Source organism: Mustela lutreola, chromosome 17 (genome assembly GCF_030435805.1).
Source record: "Mustela lutreola isolate mMusLut2 chromosome 17, mMusLut2.pri, whole genome shotgun sequence".
NCBI classification, from domain to species: Eukaryota; Metazoa; Chordata; class Mammalia; order Carnivora; family Mustelidae; genus Mustela; species Mustela lutreola.
The window spans coordinates 7678038-7701815 of record NC_081306.1 but is presented as its reverse complement, the minus strand read 5'-3'; the positions used below and the strand labels follow the sequence as shown (position 1 = coordinate 7701815).

The 23778-nt window shown below is 43.2% G+C and overlaps 1 protein-coding gene across 1 annotated transcript in view; it reads right to left on the bottom strand.

The window, feature by feature from the left end:
- DNAH3 (dynein axonemal heavy chain 3) overlaps positions 1–23778 on the bottom strand; it is a 176080-nt gene that overhangs the window by 86880 nt on the left and 65422 nt on the right. The window contains exons 23-33 of the mRNA XM_059154472.1: positions 20308–20424; positions 19323–19502; positions 17984–18120; positions 14270–14471; positions 12500–12592; positions 10980–11090; positions 7807–7921; positions 4406–4604; positions 2208–2316; positions 1868–1981; positions 958–1134 (exon numbers count right to left, since the gene is read on the bottom strand). Of these exons, the coding sequence (XP_059010455.1) occupies positions 958–1134; positions 1868–1981; positions 2208–2316; positions 4406–4604; positions 7807–7921; positions 10980–11090; positions 12500–12592; positions 14270–14471; positions 17984–18120; positions 19323–19502; positions 20308–20424 (1554 nt within the window). The remainder of the gene's footprint in view (positions 1–957; positions 1135–1867; positions 1982–2207; positions 2317–4405; positions 4605–7806; positions 7922–10979; positions 11091–12499; positions 12593–14269; positions 14472–17983; positions 18121–19322; positions 19503–20307; positions 20425–23778) is intronic.

The following is a 23778-nucleotide window of genomic DNA, read 5'->3' as shown; positions in this document are numbered from 1 at the left end:
TTCGTTTGTTTACTTGTTTGTTTTAAGACTTTATTCATTTAGGGTGCCTGGATGGCTCAGTGGGTTAAGTCTCTGCCTTAGGTTCAGTCATGATCTCAGGGTCCTGGGATTGGCCTCTGCATCGGGCTCTCTGCTCAGCGAGGAGCCTGCTTCCCCTTCTCTCTCTCTGCCTACTTGTGATCTCTCTCTGTGTCAAATAAATGAATAAAATCTTTAAGAAAAATATTTTATTCATTTATTTGACACAGAGAGAGAGGCAGACAGACAGACAGCACAAGGCTTAGAGGGACAGAAGGAGAGGAAGAAGCAGACTCCCCAGTGAGCAGGGAGCCTGACACAGGGTTAGATCCCAGGACCCTGAGATTACGACCTGAGCCACCCAAGTGCCCCCGGTTCTGTGTCTAACTTTGATGCTGTCTTATAATTAGATGCTTTTGTTTGGCCTACAGGGATTTTTTTTTTTTTTTTTTTTTTTTTTTTTTTTTTTTGCATTGAGCCAGGATCACAAAATCAGATGTAGAAATCCAAATTTCTGGTTTTTCCTGAAAAATGAGAAGACCTGACAATTCCTGCTTGGCAACAGTAGGCTGGGGCTAAGGAGGGGCTGCTGATCTGGATGGGGTATTTGTCAGAGTCCCTACCATGCCCAGCTGGTTCCTCTCACTTACATAAGCTGTCTGACCCCCTGTAGGCGAATTAGTGACCTTACTCCAGTGTCCATCGTTTCCTAATTGCCATGGTTCATCCTGTGTATATATATACACCCCTCCCCATGACACCTTGTTGGGGGTGGAGTTATGTTCTGGGGCCTGTCTTAGCACCCTTGCTGCTCCACGACTACTTCTCAAGGACAAAGAAATGCCACCCTCTGTTTACCTTCTCTGTGAGATCTCTGGTTACTTCCAGAGGTTTCTATACCATAAAGTACACACAGATTTTATACATGCTGACATTTACCTTGAGGTTATCTGGGAGCTCAGCCCTCCCAGCATACCCGGGGTTCATGGTGATGAAGACAGCACAGGTTGGGTTGAGAGAGAGCTCGGTGCCTTCAAAGATGAATGTCTTCAGCTTCCGGATGATGGCCTGTTGAATGCTGAGGATCTGCTGAGCCACCACAGACAGCACTTCTACCTGGGGTGAGAGTGGCTGGCTGACGAAGCTCCTGCTGCGACAGCCACCACCCCATGCTGCCCGAGGCCCCCTCACTTGGCGACGACAAAAACTCATCTGAGAACCAGACCTTCACATCAAAATGAGGAGAATGATTTGGGGTTTTGGTAAAGAAAAAGAAAATTGTTGTGTGTGTGTGTGTGTGTGTGTGTGTGTGTGTGTGTGTGTGTGTGTGTTACTACTTTCCCTAGTATTTTATCTTTGTTCTAGCACCCAGCATAATGTTTGACCCATCGTATGGATTCAAATAGTGTTGATTGGTTCTAATTGCATGTTTACATTTCCTGACCTAAATTCCCTACCCAAAAGGAATTAATCACCCCTCTCTTTTATGATGGCTCCTTTATACCACGACTACAGACTTCTATCATTTTCTATTTGTTTCACTTAACTTTTATTTGCCTTTGCTATAATTGTATCACTCTTTTCTTACTTAGCTTTGTGTCCTGAACAACTGCAGAGTATCTGACATATACTAGCTGCTCAGTAAATTTTTGAATGAGTGCGTGAATGACTACAATGAGGATGTATATGTACTTTGTCTTCCTGGGACTGTTTTTGTTTAGCTCATTGAATACTTACTCTGTGAAGGGGTCTTAGAGGACACATAAAGCCCTGTCACTGAGGAGCTGAGAGCCCAGAAAAAGGCCACTGCATGTCCAACCCCTGCTCTGCAGGCCAGTTGCTGCATTACCTCAATCCTGTTGAACTCATCAAAACAGGCCCATGCTCCAGCCTGGGCCAGCCCCTTGAAGAACTTCCCCATGGCTTTGTAATCCAGACCATCTGAGCAGTTGAAGACCACGCACTAGAGAGAGGGAGGATGTGGGCACCATTAGGGATGGGCTCTCTCCTATCTGAATTACTCTGCACATGAAATACAGGTAGGGCTCCTTTCCTCCTATTCCACTGCAGGAGCTGGGGCCCCACTTTACCTCTCCCCCTAAACCATCTTGAACTTCACGCCAACCCTCCTGGACAGGAGTCGGGAGAGGAATGGGAAGAGAGGTTAAGAACAGACCGCATTTCTCTACCTGCTTGGCTAAAGCTTTGGCCAGATCTTTGGTGGTTTCTGTCTTGCCTGTACCAGCTGGTCCCTCTGGAGCTCCCCCAAGGTTCAGCTTCAAAGCCCCCATCAGTGTCCTAAGGGGAAAAAATAAGAATTTGGTGTCCAGTGGGGTGCCTGGATGGCTCAGCCAGTAAAGTGAATGACTTGATTTCAGCTCAGGTCATGATCTCTAGGTTGTGAGATCAAGCCCTAGGGTTGGGTTCTATGCTCGATATGGAGCCTGCTTAAGATTCTCTTCCTCCTTCTGTACCTCCCCTGACTCTCTTCCCCTCTTTAAAAAAAAAAAAAAAAAGAAAGAATTTGGTACCCAAGTCCTAAGACACAGGAAAGAAATGGACTTTTGTTTTATTTTGCTCTGATTCATACAAATAGCTTTTATTTTTTTCCTGTTTATATGACAAACATATCATCATTGTAAAAAAAAAAATCTGTTTTACTCAGCACTGTAACCTCAGAGCCTGGTGCGTGGGTACCCATAAACACTTGTTTGAATGAATGACTGAATGGATAAATGAATACATACATAAATGAATCAAATAAGAGTTAAAAGTCTTCATAAACTCCAGATTCGAAAGATCACCAGTGTTAATGGAGTGGTAGAAATAAATATATTTCTCTCAGTGGATTATGAGCTCTTGAGTTCAGAATCTGTATTTCATTCAGTATGGTAAGAGTAGGGCAAAAATAAATGTTAGAAATTAATGATGTGTTCTTCACTTGAGGCACTGCAGCCCTTGTATGAGCTTCTATGGTTTCAGTTAACACACCATCTTATACTCATCCAACTACATCCTGTCCCCTAACCCCATTAGGTTGAGGATTTCTTGATGGCATGCCTGGTGCACAGGAGTGTTTAAGAAATGGCTATTGAGTAACAGGTGAAATAAATGAATGAATGAAGACCAAAAATCACAGAACACAGAAAACAAGAGATTGAGGGCTTTGAATGAAAAAATTCTCAAGAATTATCTTTACGATTACAAAAAAATTTCCCTTTAAGGAATATACAAAAATTGGGTGCCTGGGTGGCTCAGTGGATTAAGCCTCTGCCTTCAGCTCCAGTCATGATCTCAGGGTCCTGGGATCCAGTCCTGCATCGGGCTCTCTGCTCAGTGGGGAGCCTGCTTCACCCTCTCTCTCTGCCTGCCTCTCTGCATACTTGTGCACTCTCTGTCAAATAAGTAAATAAATCTTTAAAAAAAAAGAATATCCAAAAATCAAAGAAAGTCTAAGTATCACAAAGTTGACACATTTACAGAGGTCAGATTTATTTTATTATTATTATTATTTTTTTTATATTTTTCAGCATAATAGTATTCATTGTTTTTGCACACCCAGTGCTCCATGCAATCCGTGCTCTCTCTAATACCCACCACCTGGTTCCCCCAACCTCCCACCCCCCACCCCTTCAAAACCCTCAGATTGTTTTTCAGAGTCCATAGTCTCTCATGGTTCACCTCCCCTTCCAATTTCCCTCAACTCCCTTCTCCTCTCCATCTCCCCTTGTCCTCCATGCTATTTGTTATGCTCCACAAATAAGTGAAACCATATGATAATTGACTCTCTCTGCTTGACTTATTTCACTCAGCATAATCTCTTCCAGTCCCGTCCATGTTGCCACAAAAGTTGGGTATTCATCCTTTCTGATGGAGTATTATGCCTCCATCAGAGGTCAGATTTCTAATGGTATGAATATCAAGAAAAGTATAAAGCATTTTGCTCAGCATGGAATGACTACGTCTCACCAACAGACTGGCTGGCTGAGCTTGGAGACTCCTTGCCAGAGTCCTTCATCTGGCCCCTTTTCTATCTTTCCTCCTTGCGATCTCCAGGCACCATCTTGATTCCTGCCATCAGAGAGCTTTCTATTTAAGTACTGTGATATTTTTAAGGACAGGCATCAACATTCTGCTTGTTGGTTTGGCCACATTAATTTGCATTAGGACTCCTACTGGGTTCTCATTTCTGGCCTAAGGCCCAATTTCCATGCCCATCTGTGGGACCATGGTAACTAAGGGCAAAATTCTAAAATCTGAGAATATGAAATGTAGATGTAAAAGTCACAAACTCAAGATGCCCCACACCTTCTTCCCCAGAAGCTTTTCCTTCTGGGATTGTTATTCACCCTTTGCATCTGGGAGGGTGGGGGAGGGCAGAGGTTACCTGTAGCAGCGGTCCGTGAGGGGCGTAATCACCAGCCGGGGGGAGTTCCCCAGGTACTCATAGCCATACAAGGCTTCTGTGGTAATCATCTGCACCTGCACGTCCTTTGAATCCCAGTAGTAACGCAGCTGGGAGATCCACTGGAAATCGTTCAGGTCACAGATGTTATCCCCAGATAACTTGGCCACCACATCACGAGCTGTTGGGACAGACGCAGACATGGAAACACACAAATGCAGAGCTGTCAGCATACTCCCAAGCCCACAGACTGCTCAGTGGAGGTCTGAGGACATCATCCAGGCCAGCAGTCACTCTCCACAAACAGTTTCAGACTCAACCAGCCTCCCTGCCTACCCCTAACCTGCACATAGCAATTTCTTTTGGAGGCTGGTCTTTGCTTCACCTGAGAAGCCAGGCAAAGAATCTGCTGTGTTGTCGGCAAGCAGTACAGCAGAGGCATCAAAAATGTATACTCTGACTTATTTCACTAAGCATGATGCAACATGGGGGCTTAAGTGGGTAGGAGAAGAATCAATGAAACAAGATGGGATTGGGAGAGAGACAAACCATAAGTGACTCTTAATCTCACAAAACAAACTGAGGGTTGCTGGGGGGAGGGGGTTTGGGAGAAGGGGGTGGGATTATGGACATTGGGGAGGGTATGTGCTTTGGTGACTGCTGTGAAGTATGTAAACCTGGTGATTCACAGACCTGTACCCCTGGGGATAAAAATATATGTTTATAAAAAATAAAAAATTAAAAAAAAATGTATACTCTGAAATCAGATTGCTGGGATCCTAATTCTGAATCTGCCATTAACTAGCTATGTGACTTTGGGCAAGTTGCTCAACCTCTCTATTTAGCTGCATAATCTGTAAGATGAGAATAACATAGTACCTACCTTATAGGATTATTATAAGGTTATCAGGAGGATTAACTGTACATACAATTAACCCTCGAACAACAGGGAGGCTAGGTGTGCCCACCCATGGTACAGGAAAAAAATCTGCGTAGAACTTTGACTCCCCTCACAATTAATTATAATAGCCTACTGTCAACTAGAATCCTTACAGGTAATAGCCAATTAACACATCTTTTGTAAGTCATATGTATTATATACTGTGTTCTTACAATAAAGTAAGCTAGAGAAAATATTTAAGAAAATCACAAGGAGGAGAAAATACATTTATAGATTGTATTTATCAAAAGAAATTCCCATGTAAGTGGACCTGTGCAGTTCAAACCCATGTTGTTCAAGGATCAACTGTATACACACACATATATATACCTACACGTACATATATATGTACATATGTAAATATCTACACATATATAGATAGATGAAAGGAAGAAAAGAAAGATTTATAAATATTAGATACTGTTGGGGCGCCTGGGTGGCTCAGTGGGTTAGGCCTCTGCCTTCGGCTCGGGTCATGATCCCAGGGTCCTGGGATTGAGCCCCGCATTGGGCTCTCTGCTTGGCGGGGAGCCTGCTTCCTCCTCTCTCTCTGCCTGCCTCTCTGCGTACTTGTGATCTCTCTCCCTCTGTCAAATGAATAAATAAAATCTTTAAAAAAAAATATTAGATACTGTTATCATTCCCAAATTCTTGGGGGACTGACCCCGAGAGCTTTGTAATATGTAGTTACCCCAAATGCTGTCATAGCTCCAGTATGACATTTTTGGCCATGTTCTAGGCTTCTAGGATATCCTAGGAGAAAACAGTCAGCTTGGCCTGATGCAGTTGGCAAGGGAAAGGGTCTCATGAACCTATGGTTAGATATAGTCTTTCCATCTGGGGGCCTGAGAAACCAGATGGGAGATATACTTCTGGGTTTCCTTCTTTCTCTCACAGGATTATGAGCCTAATTTAATCTTCTCACAGTGATGGGAGGCCTTGATGTTGAAGAGTGCACAAAGATTTCTAAGAATCATTAGCTATTTTTTAGGGAACTCTTAGGTGAGAGCTATTGAGATTCTCAGAACTAGAACAGTAGGGGTGGCTGGGTGGCTCAGTTGGTTAAACCTCTAACTCTTGATCTCAGCTCAGGTCTTGATCTCACAGTAGTGAGTTCAAGCCCCATGCTGAGCACAAAACCTACTTTAAAAAAAAAAAAAAAGTAGGACAGCAGCTCTAATTTAGTTATCTCAGAAATAAAACTTTGTAAAGGGATGTTTCTGCAAGTCTACTGCCTGTCTGCGAAGAAAAGTCTTTATGACAGTGAAATCCAAAACCCTCCAGAGAAGAGTCCTTCAAGATTATACTGACAGCTCTTCCATCCTTCCTGAGGAATTTAATTCCCCTCCAGGTTCTTGAGAGAAATCATAGAATGGTAGCAGGAGTAGGGGTCTCTAGGAGGGACCCAAGACGAAGGCAAGTCTCAAGGAAATGACTTGGGGATGCCTGCGTGATGCAGTGTGTATGTGCATGTATGTCCCATGCATACAGGTGTATGTGCGTGTGTGCACGTGTGTGAACACAGCCACCCGGGGCAGTAACCACACCTGCACTTCCTGCCAAACGAAGGTCACATTTTTCTTTCTTTCTTCCTGATTTCAGGCTAGTCTATCCAAGAGAAATTAGATTGAAATGAGCATCAACCTTAGGGAGAATAAGATGCCACGAAATGCCAGGAGGAAGCTGGGTGTATGAACAAGAGAGACACTGTTTCCAGGCAACCAGCTAGTCCACCCTAGTTTCCTTGGTGGTGATGGAGTGAGGGTGAGGGGGTGGTTTGTTTTATATAAAGACCCCAGTTCTTCCTCCTCCTCCCCTTCTTCTTCTTCTTCTTCTTCTTTTTTTTTTTTAAAGGAAAGTGCTGGAAGGCATTATCTCTCCCTCCTGCTGACTCCCTGCATACACTGCCCATTTCCAGTCTCTTGGGTTTGGAATCAGACATAGAATTATAATTAAATCAATTACATCAAATTATAAAACAATCTCTGCTCCTTAGTAGCTGCTGTATGCCTCTGGGTAAGTTATTTACCTCAGCCTCAGGTCCTTAATTTGAGAAGTGTGTATAAAAGTGAGATCATGTGTGTCAAGCACTTAGCACAGAGCCTGGCACCTGGTGAGTGTTCAAAAATATGAGCCATGGTCAGTCTTAAGAAATCATTCTAAGATGGTGAATCTCAGAAATGGCTTTGGCTGCCATTGTCTCTGTGAGAGCCCTGCTTGGAGGTTTCCTGGAAACCAGGGTGGGCATGGGAGGCGAAAACACACTGGAGATTCACAGACGCTCTGGCTTCTCTCCTTACCTCCTCGCCTCACTCTCAGTTGCACAAGCCCCTCCCTAATGGCAAAGGGGACCCTGAACCCCTCCATCCAGGGGAATGGAGAACAGCAAGCTTGGCTGCTATTCTTAGACAGTCAGCAACACCAGGGAAGCCTCCTTGCTCACCGTGGACATCGATGACCGTGAGGGCCCCGAGGGTGAGTCGAGCCCCACTGCTCAGCTTCCCTCGGACCAGCTGGACGATCTCTGCAATCTGATCATTGCTCTTTTTCAGAAAATCCTGGCAGGGGCATAGGAGGGGACGACCGGTTAAACTGGATTCTCCTCTGTTAACTCCCTCTTGGGGAATGGCACCCTCTACCACCCCATGGTCCAAGCCATCCCTCCGAGTGCCTTTCCCTTACCCCTTCATTAATCTCTAGACAAACTGCAAATGCATTATGTTAATTGAAAGAAGTCAAATTTCAAAGGCTAGATACCTTGATTTTATGGTTATGATATCATGGAAAAGATAAAACTGCAGGAGCAGACAGCAGATTGGTCATTGCCAGAGGCATGGAGCGGGGGAAGGAGTTACCGCAAGGGGCTTGAGGGAATTTGGGGAGGGCATGGAACAGTTCTGTATCTTGATTGGGATGGTGGTTACACAAAAGGATGTGTTTGTTCAAACTCAGAACTCTATACTAAAAAGAGTAACTTTTACTGTATAGAAATTACACAATAAATATGAATTAATAAAAAAAACCTGAAATTTTTCTGATTAAGGGAGACACAGGGGATGTGAAAACTAAATGTACGTAAACGATAATCCTGGAATGGATCCTGGACCAGACAAAAAAGACATCAGTGGAGCAAATGGCTAAATTTAGATTAGCCAATTTAACAGGTTTATGGATTAGATAGAAATGTATCTTGCATCAACGTTGGTTTCCTGATTTGGATAACTGTACTGTGTTACTTAAGATGTTAATGTTGGGGGATTCTGGATGAAGGGTGCATGAGAATTCTTTGCATTATTTTTGCAACATTAATTGTAAGGCTGGCATTACTTCAAAATAAAGAGTTAAAACACAGAGGCACCTGGGTGGCTCAGTGGGTTAAAACCTCTGCCTTTGGCTCAGGTCATGATCCCAGGGTCCTGGGATTGAGCCCCACATTGGGCTCTCTGCTCAGCGGGGAGCCTGCTTCCTCCTCTCTCTCTCTCTGCCTGCCTCTCTGCCTACTTGTGATCTCTGTCTATCAAATAAATAAAATCTTTAAAAAAAAGGAGTTAAAACAGAAATAATTGTAAAAAAGGGGAAAAAAAATGGAGACTAACTTCATAGGTTCATAGCTCACCTTCCCCACTTCCTAGCTAGGCAGGTCCAGGCAAAAGATATTAACCCTCTGAGTTTCAGTTTCCTGGTCTGTCGAGTCTAGATAATTACAACTACCTCTTGGAGCTGTTTTGAAGATTAAATGAGATGGTGAAGCACTTGGCACAATGTGAATAAAGTATACAGTAAATACTGATGGTTGTTGTTATTAATAAAGTACCTGACATGCAGCAAAAAACAAACAGCCTTTTCAGTGCTTTCCCACTGCCCTTGCTGTGGGTCTGGAAAACCCCTGGGGATAGGGCTGCTTCGCACATCTTTCTGAACCACACCCGTGCCACAGCTACTCTGGACCCAAGTGCCTTCAGTTGCTGGAATGCACCGTATTTTTCATCTTCTGACTTCTGCACATTCTGGTCTCTCTCTCTGGAACACTCTTTCTCCTGTTCTTTGCTTGGCTAATTCCTATTTATATCTTATGTCTCTTCTTAGATGCCATTTTTTTGGGAAATTGTCTCCATTTCTAATGTCTCTTATTTCTGTCCTTCCTCCCCATGCTTCCTGGATCGCTGTACTTCCTTATCACAGTTCTAGCAAAGAGACTTTTTATCTCCTCCAGTAGACTGTAAACCCATGAGGACAGACACCATGTCTCTCTCATTCAACTCTAAATCCCTTTGCCTAGTAGCCTCATTCCAGCATGGAGCAGACGTCAAACAAATATTTGTTAAATGAACAATAGATGGATGGATGGGTGGATGGATGGCGATCCCATACCAGTACCTGCTTCTTTTAGGATGCTGAGCCACGTTATTCAGCATCCATATCCATCAGGGCAGGGGTGTATGATGGGAAGCAGTCTCCCCTTTTTATAGGTAGGAAAACGGGGGCACAGAGATGCAGTCACAAAAATCAGAATTTTTTAGTGTTTCAAAAATTTGAAATGAAATACATGAAAGCAGTTTGCAAGTGTCAAGTGCAATATGTCTGTAGGAATTATCAACATGGAATGTGTGTAAATTTGAACCTTGGTCAAATGCTCATGTTCTAATTTTAAGGTATAAAGCAAAATACAGTAAAGTGAAATATTTTCTGGTCCACAGCCAGTCATCTATGGGGAGAAAGAACAGAAGGTCTGATAAGATCATCATGGGAAATGATACCATGGTGAAAAGTTTGAGAATGAATTACCATTCATTTCTTCAGTAAATATTTATTAAGCACCTACTATGTGCTCAGCATTGCAATAACCCCAGGAGATACAACAGTGAGCCAAACAAACATGGTCTCTGCCCTGTGGGGTTCATAGCCTGGGCTCTAGTACTGACTAACTTGCCAGCATCTCATTTAACTCTCCCACAATACAGTACTATGAAGTTGTAATACAACGTGGTGTACTGTAGCACATTATATAGTTAAGGAGACTGAGACTCAGGTTAAGGAACTTGCCCATGGTCACACAGCTAACAAAGGAAAGTATCAGGATTTGAACCCAAGTCCATCCAGGTCTTGAACTCTCAAACACTGGTTTCAATGGCAAGAGTTAACTGGAAATATACAGGCCTGGATCTGAGGACAAGTAGGACTTGAGCACTCTTAGTCTCAAGGGAACATGGAAGGAAGAGCTGTAGGTGGGTTTGTGCCCAATTGCAGGTGGCAGGAAGGAGGGGAAACAGGACCAGGTGATCATTTGGCCCAGGAAGAAGACCAGAGGTCTCTGTTGGTGGAAATTCTACTAAGTTGACCCTTGAAAGCAAAGACTGATACAAACTTAAAATACTGCAGCCTAGAATTTCTGCCTGAGAAGGACCAGGGTGGGTATTACAACAGAGAACTCCATGGGTCATTTCCAACGCCAGATTCTCCATCCCACTGTCCCCATGAAAACCCTAACTTCTCTATGCCACAGTTGGATGCTGTGATTTTTTATTGTTTAAAAAACATGGCTACTTTAATTATATGTCCTTCAGATCCTAATCAAGCTTGACTCTCCTCCACCAGCTTCAAGACATGCTCACTTACTGGTAGGGTCTTTTCCACCAGGGCTTGGGACACCTCCTTGGTCCAAAAGATGGAAGAGACACAGATGACCACTTGGCCAGGCCACTGCAAGACCCACTGATTACGCCGTACCTGGGAAAGTGCAGGGGGTCATGTGGTATGTCAGTTCATCCTGTGGGACCAAAACCCACTTCTGAAAAACATTCCCCACCGCCATATCCCCTCAACAAACACACAACCCTCCCCCACTCTTGGAAGCTACTAGACTTGACATCTTTGGGATTACTGATTTATGCCTTCCTCCTGAATTTTTTGAAAAAAAAAAAAAATCAACATTCTCATCAACTTTTTTTTTCTTTTTCCTTAAGCTCCCAATCCAAGGATTTTACATAGTTACCATCAAGGTGTTCACAGAGAGTTTTCATAACTACCCTTTCTGAAGGCTACACAATGTTGCAGTTCCGGGCCAGTTTTCTCAGCCTAGCCCAGAACCCCAACCCCCCAAACTTGTTTTTAGACTACAGATGTGGCAAACTACACCAGAGGGCTGAATGTGGCCTTGCATTTGTTTTTATAAATAAAGGTGTACTGTAACAGAGCCTCACCCATTCTTTACCAATCATTCACAGCTGCTTCTGCACTACCAAGGCCAAGCTAAATAGTATGTGCGGCCCACAGAGCTGAAGACATTATAATAACATTTGCTTTACAGAAAACGTTTGCTGACTCTTGCTCTGGATGCAATGGCATGAGGTTCTTCCATACAGGTCACCGTTTATCTTTTATTTACATTTAAATTAAATTTAAATTTAAATTAAATTCTTAATTTTTATTTAAAATAAATCATAGGACAAAGGACCGGCCTTTCATTTATAATGCAATCCTTCTAAGAGGGACACCAGGGTCAGTACTCTGTACTTTACTAGGAAGGTGTTAACTGAATATTCTTCCTTTCGATGGAAGAGGTCGTGGGGGTGGAGCCCTGAAAAGTAAGAAGAAAAGACACCCAAAGTCAAGGAGCACAAAGACCTGGTCTGCCTATATTTAACCTTGCTAGGAGATGGCTGAAGAGTGATCACCACCAGTTCTTTTCTTTTGGCTTTCTTCGGTCTTACCTGTTTCCCCTAATACTTGGGGAGTTTAATGAATTGTACTGTTCATGGCATGTGTACTATAAACAAAAAGCCTAGAGGGAGAAATGCTTAATTGGAAGGTGCTCTAAAAAGACCTCCTGCCATCATTTCATTTCACAGAAGGGACTTGTAGCTAGCAGCCAGAGGGTTCTGGTTAACCATCTTGTCTTGTGTCACCTGCTTCTAATTGTAAATGTTTCACCAGAAATATGTGCACCACCCCAGGATTCAGAGGGAAAGAAGAAAGAGGCACAGTGGGGTCACGAAAGGGTCAGGTGTTACCCAGCAGGTCTGGGTGGGTTTTGGTAGAAGGCAGAGGGGTGCTTAGAATTGATCCATTTACTCTTCTTCCCAATGTTGTTGTCGCTGTACTAACACCCTGGCCCCTGTACCCCAATTCTCATTTACCTGGACATATGCTTCAATCCCAAGTCTAATAACTTCCTGCATACTGGCAATCATCATCTTCTCCACCTGCTGGAGCCACTTCTCCACCATGCCCTATAGGGGTGAGACAAAGCAGCCACAAGTTAGCCAAGCCCAGAGGGAGGGATCATGGGCAGATCCAGCTTTCTCTCTGGAGGAAGGCTGGAGGGAGGTCAAAGGTTGGACACCCCCTCAAGCCAATATTCTTTAATTATACGTGTTATATTTGTTTACTTATGTCTATTTTTTTATTCTGAGAAGTATGTGTGATGTAAACGGAAAAATAGGGAATACTTAACATGCATTTCATGTCATTTTCTGAAACACAACTTCTTAGGAAGCAAGTGATACATTTGTGTTTCAGTTCATAAAATAAATTGCTCATTTCTAATGAGTTGTCCTAATTCTTATCTTATTCTAGTGGTTTCCAAACTTTGCTGTGCAGTGGAATCATTTCGAGATTCTTAAAAAATATGGACACCTGACTTCTGTTCCTAGCCATTCATGCAACCTGGGCATTTGGATTTTTTTTTTTTAAAGCTCTACAGGTAATTCAAATGTGCAGCAAATAATTCAGTTTTAGAATCTCAGGTCACTGTAGCTCTTAACTTCAGGCACCTGTTAGCTGGCTGGGGTCTATCTATTTGGCAACATGACTCCTGGTTATTACAACTTAGATGTGTGGCCAGCAAATATGCCTGATGAAGTAAAGCCAAGAGTGCTTGTCTATTTCTACTCCACGGTGCTGTCATGTTCAGCAGGAGTGGGAGAAATTTACATTTTACTCATTATACACTTTATAAAAATCTGAGTAAAAGAGCATTGATTCCATAACTTTTTTAAAAAAAGATTTTATTTATTTGACAGAGAGAGCACAAGTGGACAGAGCGGCAGGCAGAGGGGAGGGAGAAGCAGGCTCCCCACTGAGCAGGGAGCCCGATGCGGGGCTCAGTCCCAGCACTGTGGGATCACGACCTGAACCGAAGGCAGCTGCTTAACCAGCTGAGCCACCAAGGCACTCCAATTCCATAATGTTTTATTGACCTTTATTGACCTACCCCATGTAAGCCTGATGATTCACAGACCTGTACTCCTGGGGAAAATAATATTATATGTTAATAAAAATAATTAAAAAAACAACACCTACTTCAGCAAGCTGTCTGACCAGATCACTTTTTTTTTTTTTTTGAGAGAGAGAGAGAGACAGAGGCAGATGCACACAAGCAGTGGTGGTGGGGGGTGCAGAACAGAGGGAGAGGGAGAGAGAGAATCTTAAGCAGCCTCCATGCTTAGTGCAGAATGACACAGGGCTCGATCTCATGACCTTGAGATAATGATCTGAGCCAAAATCAAGAGTTCAACGCTTAACCAACTGAGCCACCTAGGTGCCCCTGAAAGCAGATCGATTTTAACTGGGCTGTACTCACGGAGATCTGAACAGCATCTGCTGTTGGGTCTGATGCCTCCTATTGCCTCCACATCAGGTTTGGCTGAAATCCTCCCATAAATTTAGAGGATTGTGTGGATTGCAGTACAACCCCCAATGTAGAGATGAGCAAACCAAGACTCAGAAAGATTACTCAATCTCCCAGAGTCACCCAGTCAGTGAGCTGTGAAACCCAGGTGTTCCACACCCTGGCAGTATGGAACTTGAGTCCAAGCAAGGGGCTTAAACAATCAATATGCTCTCTGCCTCTCTCTGTATTGCTCTGCCAGGGAGAAAAGAATGAAAATGAGTAAGAGGAGAGTTACTTTGGCTTGAGCTGGGTAGATTTTCTGTTTGAATGGAACGGTTTCTTTTTCTGAGCTGATCATTCCCACAATCTCCAGACTGCTTGTAAATTCTAGCCTGGCAATTCCTTCAAAGCACTTCTTCAAATGTGGTTGCACACGGAGGGGGTCCTTCGTTTCTGACAAGATCTCCAGCAGCTCATCGTTTGACAGGAAGAAGAACCTATTTCAAAGCAAACGAAGATGGCAACTGGAGTCTCTTTTGAGAACTTCTTTTCCCAACAAGGTGATATTCTCTAAAGGGAGAGGACACCCCAGGAACACCAGCCATGTTCTAGAGTCTTTTTAAGGCACATTCCTTTTCACCATTTTTCATCTGGGGCATAGAGCGTGGACACAGTTTGGACTCAGAGCAAGAGAAAGTGAAAAAGCTGGTATATATGAATTTAATATGGTTTGGGCGTAGGATACTACCTTTTGGAACAGTGGTTCTGAACTTTGGCTGTACTTTAGAATCACCTGTGAAGCTTTTTTTAAAAACTTCAATGCCAAGGTTGCACTGCCCAGAGTTTCTAATATAATTGATTTGGGGTTGGGTCTGGGGATTGACAGATAGATAGATTGATTTGAAAGATTTTATTTATTTATTTGACAGAGACAGACACAGTGAGAAACAGAACACAAGCAGGGAGAGTGGGAGAAGGAAAAGCAGGCTTCCTGATGAGCAGGGAGCCCAATGCAGTGCTCGATCCCAGGACCCTAGGATCATGACCTGAGCCAAAGGCGGACGCTCAACCACTGAGCCACCGAGGCACCCCATGACTGAGCCACACAGGCGCCCGTGAGGATTTATATTTTTAAAATCCAAGGTAATTCTAATATATAGTCAGTATTGAGAAGGAGAGAGAAGACCTCCTTATTTTTCCTTATCTCAAAGTATGATATGTCACAGGTGTGAAATAAGAAGTATGCTATTAATGAACCTATCTGATGTGTACAACAAAGGCAAAAGGAAATGTAGGTAGAATTAAATTTCCTTACATTTTATAGCCCATTGACAAATACTTGAGACAGGCAGAGTGTGACACTCCTCCAGGAACTCACAATTGTCTTAATGTTAATGCTTTGCTAAAAGCAAAAAACAACCTTTGCTTGACAATAGCCAGACCTCCAGGATCCTGTAAGTCTTAACATATGACAATCCTTTTGGAAGCTTGCTTTGTCTCTACCTGCTCCCCCAAATTTACAAGAATACAATCAATTGTTCCTCATAATCCTGGGGCAGCTCTTTCTGCCCATGGGTCCTGTCTCTGTGCTTTAATAAAACCACCTTTTTACACTGAAAACATCCCAAGAATTCTTTCTTGACTGTTTTTTCCTGGACCCCACAACACATCACATCACTATACATGCAGAGGCTCTGACCATGTTTTAAGTTAGAAATGATAAACTCATTCTCTTGCTCAGACACTTCAAGCAGCAACCACAAACCATTAGGAAATACTAAAGGTGTATAAACCTTTACTGTAACCACCAAGCTGAAAGTCCCATAATGGAGGGACCACGTGATTATGGTCTTCACTGATTATGGTGGATTATAAAAATGACTACAATATTTATGGCTCCTCTCTACAAGAGGTAGAGTCTGTTTTCACATGTCTCATACTTGGCCTGGCTCTTTGTCCTGCTTTGGCCAACAGACTGTAGTAAACGTGAATTCATGTAAGTTCCAAGCCTAGATCTAGCTGGCCTTGGGAATCCCACTACCACCACTATGTGGATAAATCCAGGCTAGCTTTCTGGTCCAACTATCCTGGTTGCCCCAGCCAAAAGGAAGCCAACCACTAGACCAGTGACATCAACTACCAGCTGGCAAAAGTCATATGAATGAGCCCTCATGAGACCTTTGGAACCAGCTCAGATCAAAGGAACTGCCTGGCTAGACCAGAAGAACCATCCAGCTGAGCCCAGCCCTATTTGCAAACCCACAGAATTGTGAGCTAAATAAATAGTTGCTGTTTCAAGCTTCTATGTTTTGGGGAGGTTTGTTACACAGCAAAGAAAACTAATGCATTATAGCTGCAGTGTTGAGCAGGTAGACAGAGCTCAATCATTATTTGTTGACTGACTAACTTACCAATAATTAATGATATCCATTTCTCCCACTGCCAAGTAAAATTCAAACAGGTGGTCTCTATGGATTTATCATGTGTGATAAAGCATATGGCTCAATGGCCATAAGAGTCATTAAAAAAACTTATTACCTACCATAAAATCGTTATTTAGCACTCTGCATTTTCAAGATAAAATTAATTTCAAATATGTGAAATTATTCAATAACATTTTCCAAAGTGTTTTCTCAGAGTGCTTGACTTTATTCTGTAAAAATGCATAAACACACATTGAGAGAGAGAGACAATGTGTGTGTGTATGTGTGTGTGTCTAATGTAGGGAACAAATGAGGCTTAGAGATGTCAAATAACTCACTATTTTATGTAGACTGCCTGGATTGAATTCTGGCTTGTCCATTTACCAGTCTTATGTTTTCTGGCAAGTTACTATTTCCTTGTTTGTAAAAGGCAGATAATAATAATGTTTTTAACCTCATAGAATTCTTGTGAATTTAAATAAGTTAATGCAGGTAAGGCACTTAGGCCAGTGTCCTGACATATGGTAAATGCTGTGGCGGTGTTGGCTATTGTTCATATTTTTATAAGGAATAACACTAGGAGGAATAGGACTAAAAGCCCAAATCTCAGGGGTTTCCTCTTCCTAAGTTTTGTGCTTCCAAATTGAAGTTCCTTCCACTATTTGTGCTGTATTTGTGTTGTCCAATCCTGAAGACATTAGCCATATATGGCTAGCTACATCACAAAATTAATATCAAATAAATCAAAAATTCACTTTCTCAGGTACACCAGGACATTTCTGAATCCTACACAAATCACTTTTTAAAAATTTATGGTGGAAAGCAAGAAACTAACTTTGTCTCCAAATAAGGGAACAATGAAATTTCCTTTTCTTAAAAGCACATTAGGATCAAACCTACATCCAAATGACATGGAATGACCACCCATGGTGAGCTAGACATGGACAGATTATCAGGGGCAAGGACCCTCTTTTCTGGAACCAACCCTCTAAAATGACTTTGACTTTTATGTAGAAGAACACTAGTTCTTGTGGAGAAAAAAAGAGCCAAATATTTATAAGCATACCTACCAGAAACTACAACATTTGATGGAAAAGATATTCAACTGACATTTCTTAAACAGTTTAGACAGCCAAATGCTTTACATGCATTATTTCACTGATCTACATAAATATATGAGTAAGAGCCATTATTGTATTTCTATTTTACAGTGGAGAACCGGAGGCTCAGATAGACTTGCTAGGATCTCGAGATTAATAAGTGCAAGAGCTGGGACTCAAACCGACGTCTGTTTAACTTCAAAGTCTAGGCTCTTAATAATGACTACTGTATCCCTTCAGTTGGGTATTGGACCATGATGGTTGGCAACGATGTAGACTTGGCCCCTGTCAGTGTCCATTCAACTTCATTCTAAGTAATGACCGTGAAGATATGCCCTCCCCATGAAAGCAGTCTTGTGGAGAATGGAGAACCAAGAAAGACTATGAAATAGGTTGGTAGAAGCCAACTCTCAGGATGAAAAAATGTAATTCTACCTATAGATGGGTCAAAAAGGCAACTCCGAATGAAAGAAAAGTACCAGATACCTAGGAAAAAATAGTCTCTTCTTCTCCAAGTAATCATTCAGCCCCTTCTGGATGTCCTCCAACAGAAGGTTGGCTTCTTGAAGCTTCTCAGCCATCCTTGGCTGGTCTGCTGCGACCAGAACCCTGGTATCTTTCACCTAGGTTCCATCAAATAAAGTGAGAATCACCATGGGGGTCCCGGATTCTGACACCGACCATTGTAGCGAGCCTACAACCAGTACAACAAACACTGACCTCCTGGCCCAGCTAACTTAGCCTCCTAATCCTATAAGGGTGAAATGCTCATACAACATGATTCTATTCCTTTGGACATGTTTGGCTCTTTCTTCTACAAAAACCTTCCATTTCATGCAACTCCTTGGAGTGACCTTTTATTTGTTAGATGCAATGCTGCCGATTTAGGAATTGTTTAATAAAGTCAATTTGCTCTTTAAAGTTTAAAATCAGCCAATTTGATCTTTAATAACTAAGATCAGTTGAATTTGTGTTACTTAATACTTGCAACCAAAAAATCTGGACTAATACAGAGTTGGAGGAAACAGGATATCATGAATCCTGGCTCCACTTGCTGGGCAATATAAATGCCTAATAAGGTGGTTAAATTTTCTTGAGATATGTTCTCTACAGGGAGCCCTAATGGAGCACATTTGGCTTCAAAAAGGAAAAAGATACCATCTCTTAACAGATACTCCTGATTGCCTCGTATACCCAGTGAACTCACCCTTCAAGACTTGTTTCCAATGTTGCTCCCCTTTGAAGGACTTCCTTGACACTGCCAGGCAACAAAATCACTCTCCTGTGTTCTAAAAGCTGTTTGTGTATATACTCCTACAATAGCTCTCCTATTTACCCAAGACTCTCTCCTCACAAGACAGTGACTAGGCAGATATCATTTTCTTGTCATCTTCAAGTATTTTCTGACTGTTAATTCAATGCTGAGTATCAAGTAAACATTTATTAAATAAGTAACTGAATATGGAGGAGAATTTGAGTTCTGAAATGATTCTCAATCTGTAAAAGTTTTATTGCATTATCCTGTGACAAAAGTCTCCTACCTTGTTAGGAATGAGAGCTAAATTATACAGACTGCTAACAGTTGCCTCTAGGGAGGTGGGCTTTCAAAAGGCCTCCATTCTCTGTATTACATATCTCTATGTTCGAATGTTTAGTAACAATAAGTTTCAAAATCAGAAAAAAATTTATAAAAATATTTGAATTTGGAAAAAAATCTGGTTTACTTATAAATTTCAAGGGACATGGTTATGATGCACAATGAGCAACATCTGTACGGCATCCCACATTCCTGATGGTGAGATGTGCTAGGGAGTTAAAAACTTACCGCTTGGGACATGATTGATTTCCAGTAACTATCAACGATGGAAAATTTCCTGCCCTCTTCTGGCATCTGGGCTATGATGTCCTCTGAACTAAAGATTGGTTCCAGGTAGAGCCAGGTGGCTTGGCATTTCAACCAGGCATCCAAAATTTCCTGCACACGAACCAGCTTTTCTTCCCACTTCTGTGAATTTAGCATTTCACATCTGAATCATTAATCTGCCACTTTGCAACACAGGCCCACTGACTGAACATATTGGATGGATTCGTTCATTCATTTGCTCATTCACTTGTTTAGCAAATACTTGTTGAGTATTTGCCCCCTATGTTCTGGTCATTGTTCTAGGCATTGTGGATTCAGCAAAGAAAGTAACCGACAAGCATCCTTGCCCTCACGTAGTTCTTTTTCTAGTGGAATAATAACAGTAATAACAGCCATAATACATCTTCTGTGACTAGTGATGGTCTGAGTGCTTTAAGTGAAACCAATTAATCCAACAGATTTATGAGGGAGATATTATTACAAAACTCACTTTACAGATGCAGAAACGGACATACAACAGTTCAAGGAACTTGTCCAAGGCCATACAACAAGGGATGAAGCCAGAATTTGAACCCAGGCAGTCTGGTTCCAGAGTCTCTGCCCTTAGCTTATGCCATTTCTATAAACAATGAGCAGAGGAGGCCAAACCTGTACCCTTGTGTAGTTTACATTCTAGATTACTCTAGCCCATAAAATACTTTCCAAATGTATTTTTATTCAGTGCATTAAAATCATCTCATCTTCTCTTTTGGCAGACTGTTGCAAAGACACAGTGTGCCATATGCTTACTTGGATGGTTATGGCTTTCAGTCTTGTGTTATTTATTTTTTCCAATCAGGAAGAACTGAGCTTCTTTGTGAACTGAACTTAAAAATCTTCTCCCTCCTCCAACAAACCCAGAGCTAATAATGAGACATCACAAACCCTCCACCTCATTTCCTCTTACCCGGCATTCTGCTTCTATGGGTTTGATGAATGGGGAGCCACACATGGTCTGGGTCTTTATCACGTGATCATCAAGTAATAACTGAATGTCATCAACTGCACACAAGATGCTTGTATCCTGCAAAAAAGATTTGCTGAGCTGTCAAAACCACAAGATCCCCCAATTTTCATGATCATCTCCAAAGGGCCCACAGCTCTGCTGTCCACCCAAGTGGGGCAGAAATCTATCTCACAGAGGATGGAATTTCTATTTTCTTCCTTCAAAGTGTGTGTGTGTGTGTGTGTTTTAAAAAGATTTTATTTATGAGAGAGAGAGAGCACACAAGTAGAGGTGGGGTAAAAGGAGAGGGAGAAATAGGATTCCCAATGAGCAGAGAGCTCTATATGGGGCTGGATCCCAGGACCTCAGGATCACAGACCTGAGGCAGACACTTAATAACAGACTAAGCCACCCACCCTTCCTGGAAAGTGTTCTTAAAGACATTTATTCTCAACCTCTTTCACAGAAATCAAATATGATCTCAGCCCATATCTGCAATTATTATCTGTTGGGGCTTGGCAGGGTGGGGGAGGGGGAGAGCATGTTGTTCTATCTTCTTTATGTTCTACTTCCCTGGCCACTTGCTTTGCTGGCAAGCTGATCCTCAGGTGGGCTCAGCTGCTGACCTCAATGGTTGGCCCTTGACCTGTGGTTCCCAAACTATGTGCTGAGAGGCTGCTGGGCACTGCAGACAACTCAGAAATTTCATTCAAAAATGAAATACAAATTTTTTTCTTTTAATTTATATGTATTTTTTAAAAGCAGTTGTGGATAGGATACAACTACTTACTAGAGTTGTTTGATCCTAATTACTTCATAAACAAAGCTGTTAGGAATTTCTTTTGGCCCAGGGAGGGGAACTAGAGAGAGGGGGAAGGGAAGCAGGCTCCCCACTGAGCAGAGAGCCCGATGTGGGACTCGATCCCAGGACCCCGGGATCATGACCTGAGCCGAAGGCAGAGGCTGTAACCCACTGAGCCACCCAGGCACCTCTATACTCTAAGTTTTTCCTAGTAGTACAGGTTACTGTGCCGTTGATGAGGGAGCAGGAGGCTGGCTGAGGACAAAGCAAAAGCTGGCGCCTTGCACCCCCTCTCCACCCGCTCCCCTCCATATGTGTAGCATTCCTCAGGCACCCCTGATCGCCATAAAACGATAAATAGTTAACTTGCAGGGATCGCAATCCTACAGAACAGGAATCTCCCTTGCTCTACAAGATGTCCTAGAGACCTAAACAGGGAGGTTACCTTATCAATAGCACAAATTTCCAGAGGCAAATAACTCTTGGTTCCTGAAGCCCTAATGTCCCCCTCCCACCATAAACTGGAGCAGATTGGGGTAGACAGGAATGTAAATGATAGCCAGATCATAATGCCCCACCAAGAATCCCCCATTATCTTGATGTTAGTGCCTGACCTAAAGACGACATTGATCAAGCCATAAGGGCAAAGACTCCCCCCCGGCACCTTGTAGGCCCTCCCTAGCATGTGAGAACTCTGTCGAAATCTCCCATTCCTTCACCACCTCCCCCAACCATGGGGTATATAACATGCCCACCCTCACAACCCGGGGCAGCCGCAGCTCTTCCTGCCCACGGGTCCTGTCCCCGTGCTTTAATAAACCACCATTTTGCACCAACGACGTCTTAAGAATTCTTTCTTTAGTCATCGGCTCCGAACCTCCTCACCCCACCGAACCTGACTTAGGTTCTGGGACTTCATCATTTTTGGCGAGCCAGCCAGGAGATTTGTGAGTCTTTACATTTGGACTCTGAGCTTCGGTGCAAAATTGGTGAGTACTTTCTCTCCTTTTCCTTTACTCTCATTCCAGGGCTTTTTCAAGGAGTATGGTCTTATTGGAACGCTTGCATGTCAATTGCTCAGGCTGTAATCCTCTAGCCTGTGGCTACTCTACGGGGAGGAGAGCGTCTGCCTTTTGGCTGTAAGCTAGTACCCTGGCCAGAATGGCAATAAGACCCAGAAACTTGATGGCCTCACTCTATTCCTGTTCTTATAGAAAGTTGTCTCTCTTGGGCACGGGACAGCCAGCTAAGTCATCAGGACGGCTGCCAATCTTAAGACTCCCATGTGAGGTTTCCTCCTGAATGATCTAATGTGATCCCCTCCACATGCCCGGTCTAGCCACTTCTGGCCGTGGGACCTCCACTGGGAGCCGGCCGAAACTAGTACCCGATTGAATTAAAACGCAACCGGGGACCGTTTCCTAGGGAAGTTGGCTGTAAGGACCACATGTGTTGGAATGTCGCATAGACCATGATGGATTTCAATCTTTACTGTTTCTTGTCAGTGTCTTCTGCAAACCGCCTAAAGCTATGAAATTGGGTAATTTCCCCTTGCCAAACTTTTCTAGTACTTCCATGGGTTAATATGGCAAAACAGTATGCAGTCTTCAGGACATATGATAGCATGGCACAAGCATTTTAGTCCATTCACCAGGCACCCATCTGTAGCCTAGGATGCGATGGGGAAGTGGAGGGACGCCGGCACCCCTCCAGGGCCTCTTACGGCAGGAATGTCTTCCCAGGGAAGGCAGGATGGTGATCAATAGTGTATCTTGAGGGACGCCTCAGGTCGCTTTTGACACCTAATACCTCTGACATATCCTGCGTGGGACGCTACCCAGGAGTCAGGGGGGATTTGGTAATGGACCTTCTTTACTTTTCTGGAAGCATGGCCTCAGTAGGCTTCCTCAGTTCCCAAGGACTCTACCTTGGGGTGCCTTTTAACCCACTGGAAATAATTTGGATTGCAAAACTTAGGAAAGGACTGAGCTCCTGTAACACTGCATGGCCTCAGTGGGATCTATCAGTTAGATCTCTGCAGGAAACAGGGCAAATGGACCTAGGATACCTTCACTGCTCATGCCCATAAACCACCATTTTGCACCAATGACGTCTTAAGAATTCTTTCTTTAGTCGTCGGCTCCGAACCTCCTCACCCCACCGAACCTGACTTAGGTTCTGGGACTTCATCACCGTGAGGGTCAGCTCCTACGAATGCCACTCTTTTTCCTGGGCCACCTTGGTGAGCCAAGCTGAGAGGAGTCTGCCCCTCTTCTGGCAGGTCTGGCCTCTCTGGCTCTGTTTTCACTTCCTTGAAGCCTACATCTGGATGGTTAAATTGGGGCTAGGATATATTCTCTCATCTACCTACCAGTAGTTTCTACCAATAGCTCTGCACTTGAAGGTGTGTCTAGCTTTTAATAAAATGATACTGCGAGTCCCTTTTGCCTGTCAAGCCTTGCCTATTAGCTGCATCACTCAAAACCTCTTTTAAGATGGGCCCACTGCAACTGAGCTGTTCCCAGGTTCCCTAGCTCAACCCCTCGACCCAGCCCAACAGCCTCCAGCAGTATCTAATCCCATCAGGGGGTGCAGCACCACGTTGTTGCTGACACCCTCAGGTGCCTGGT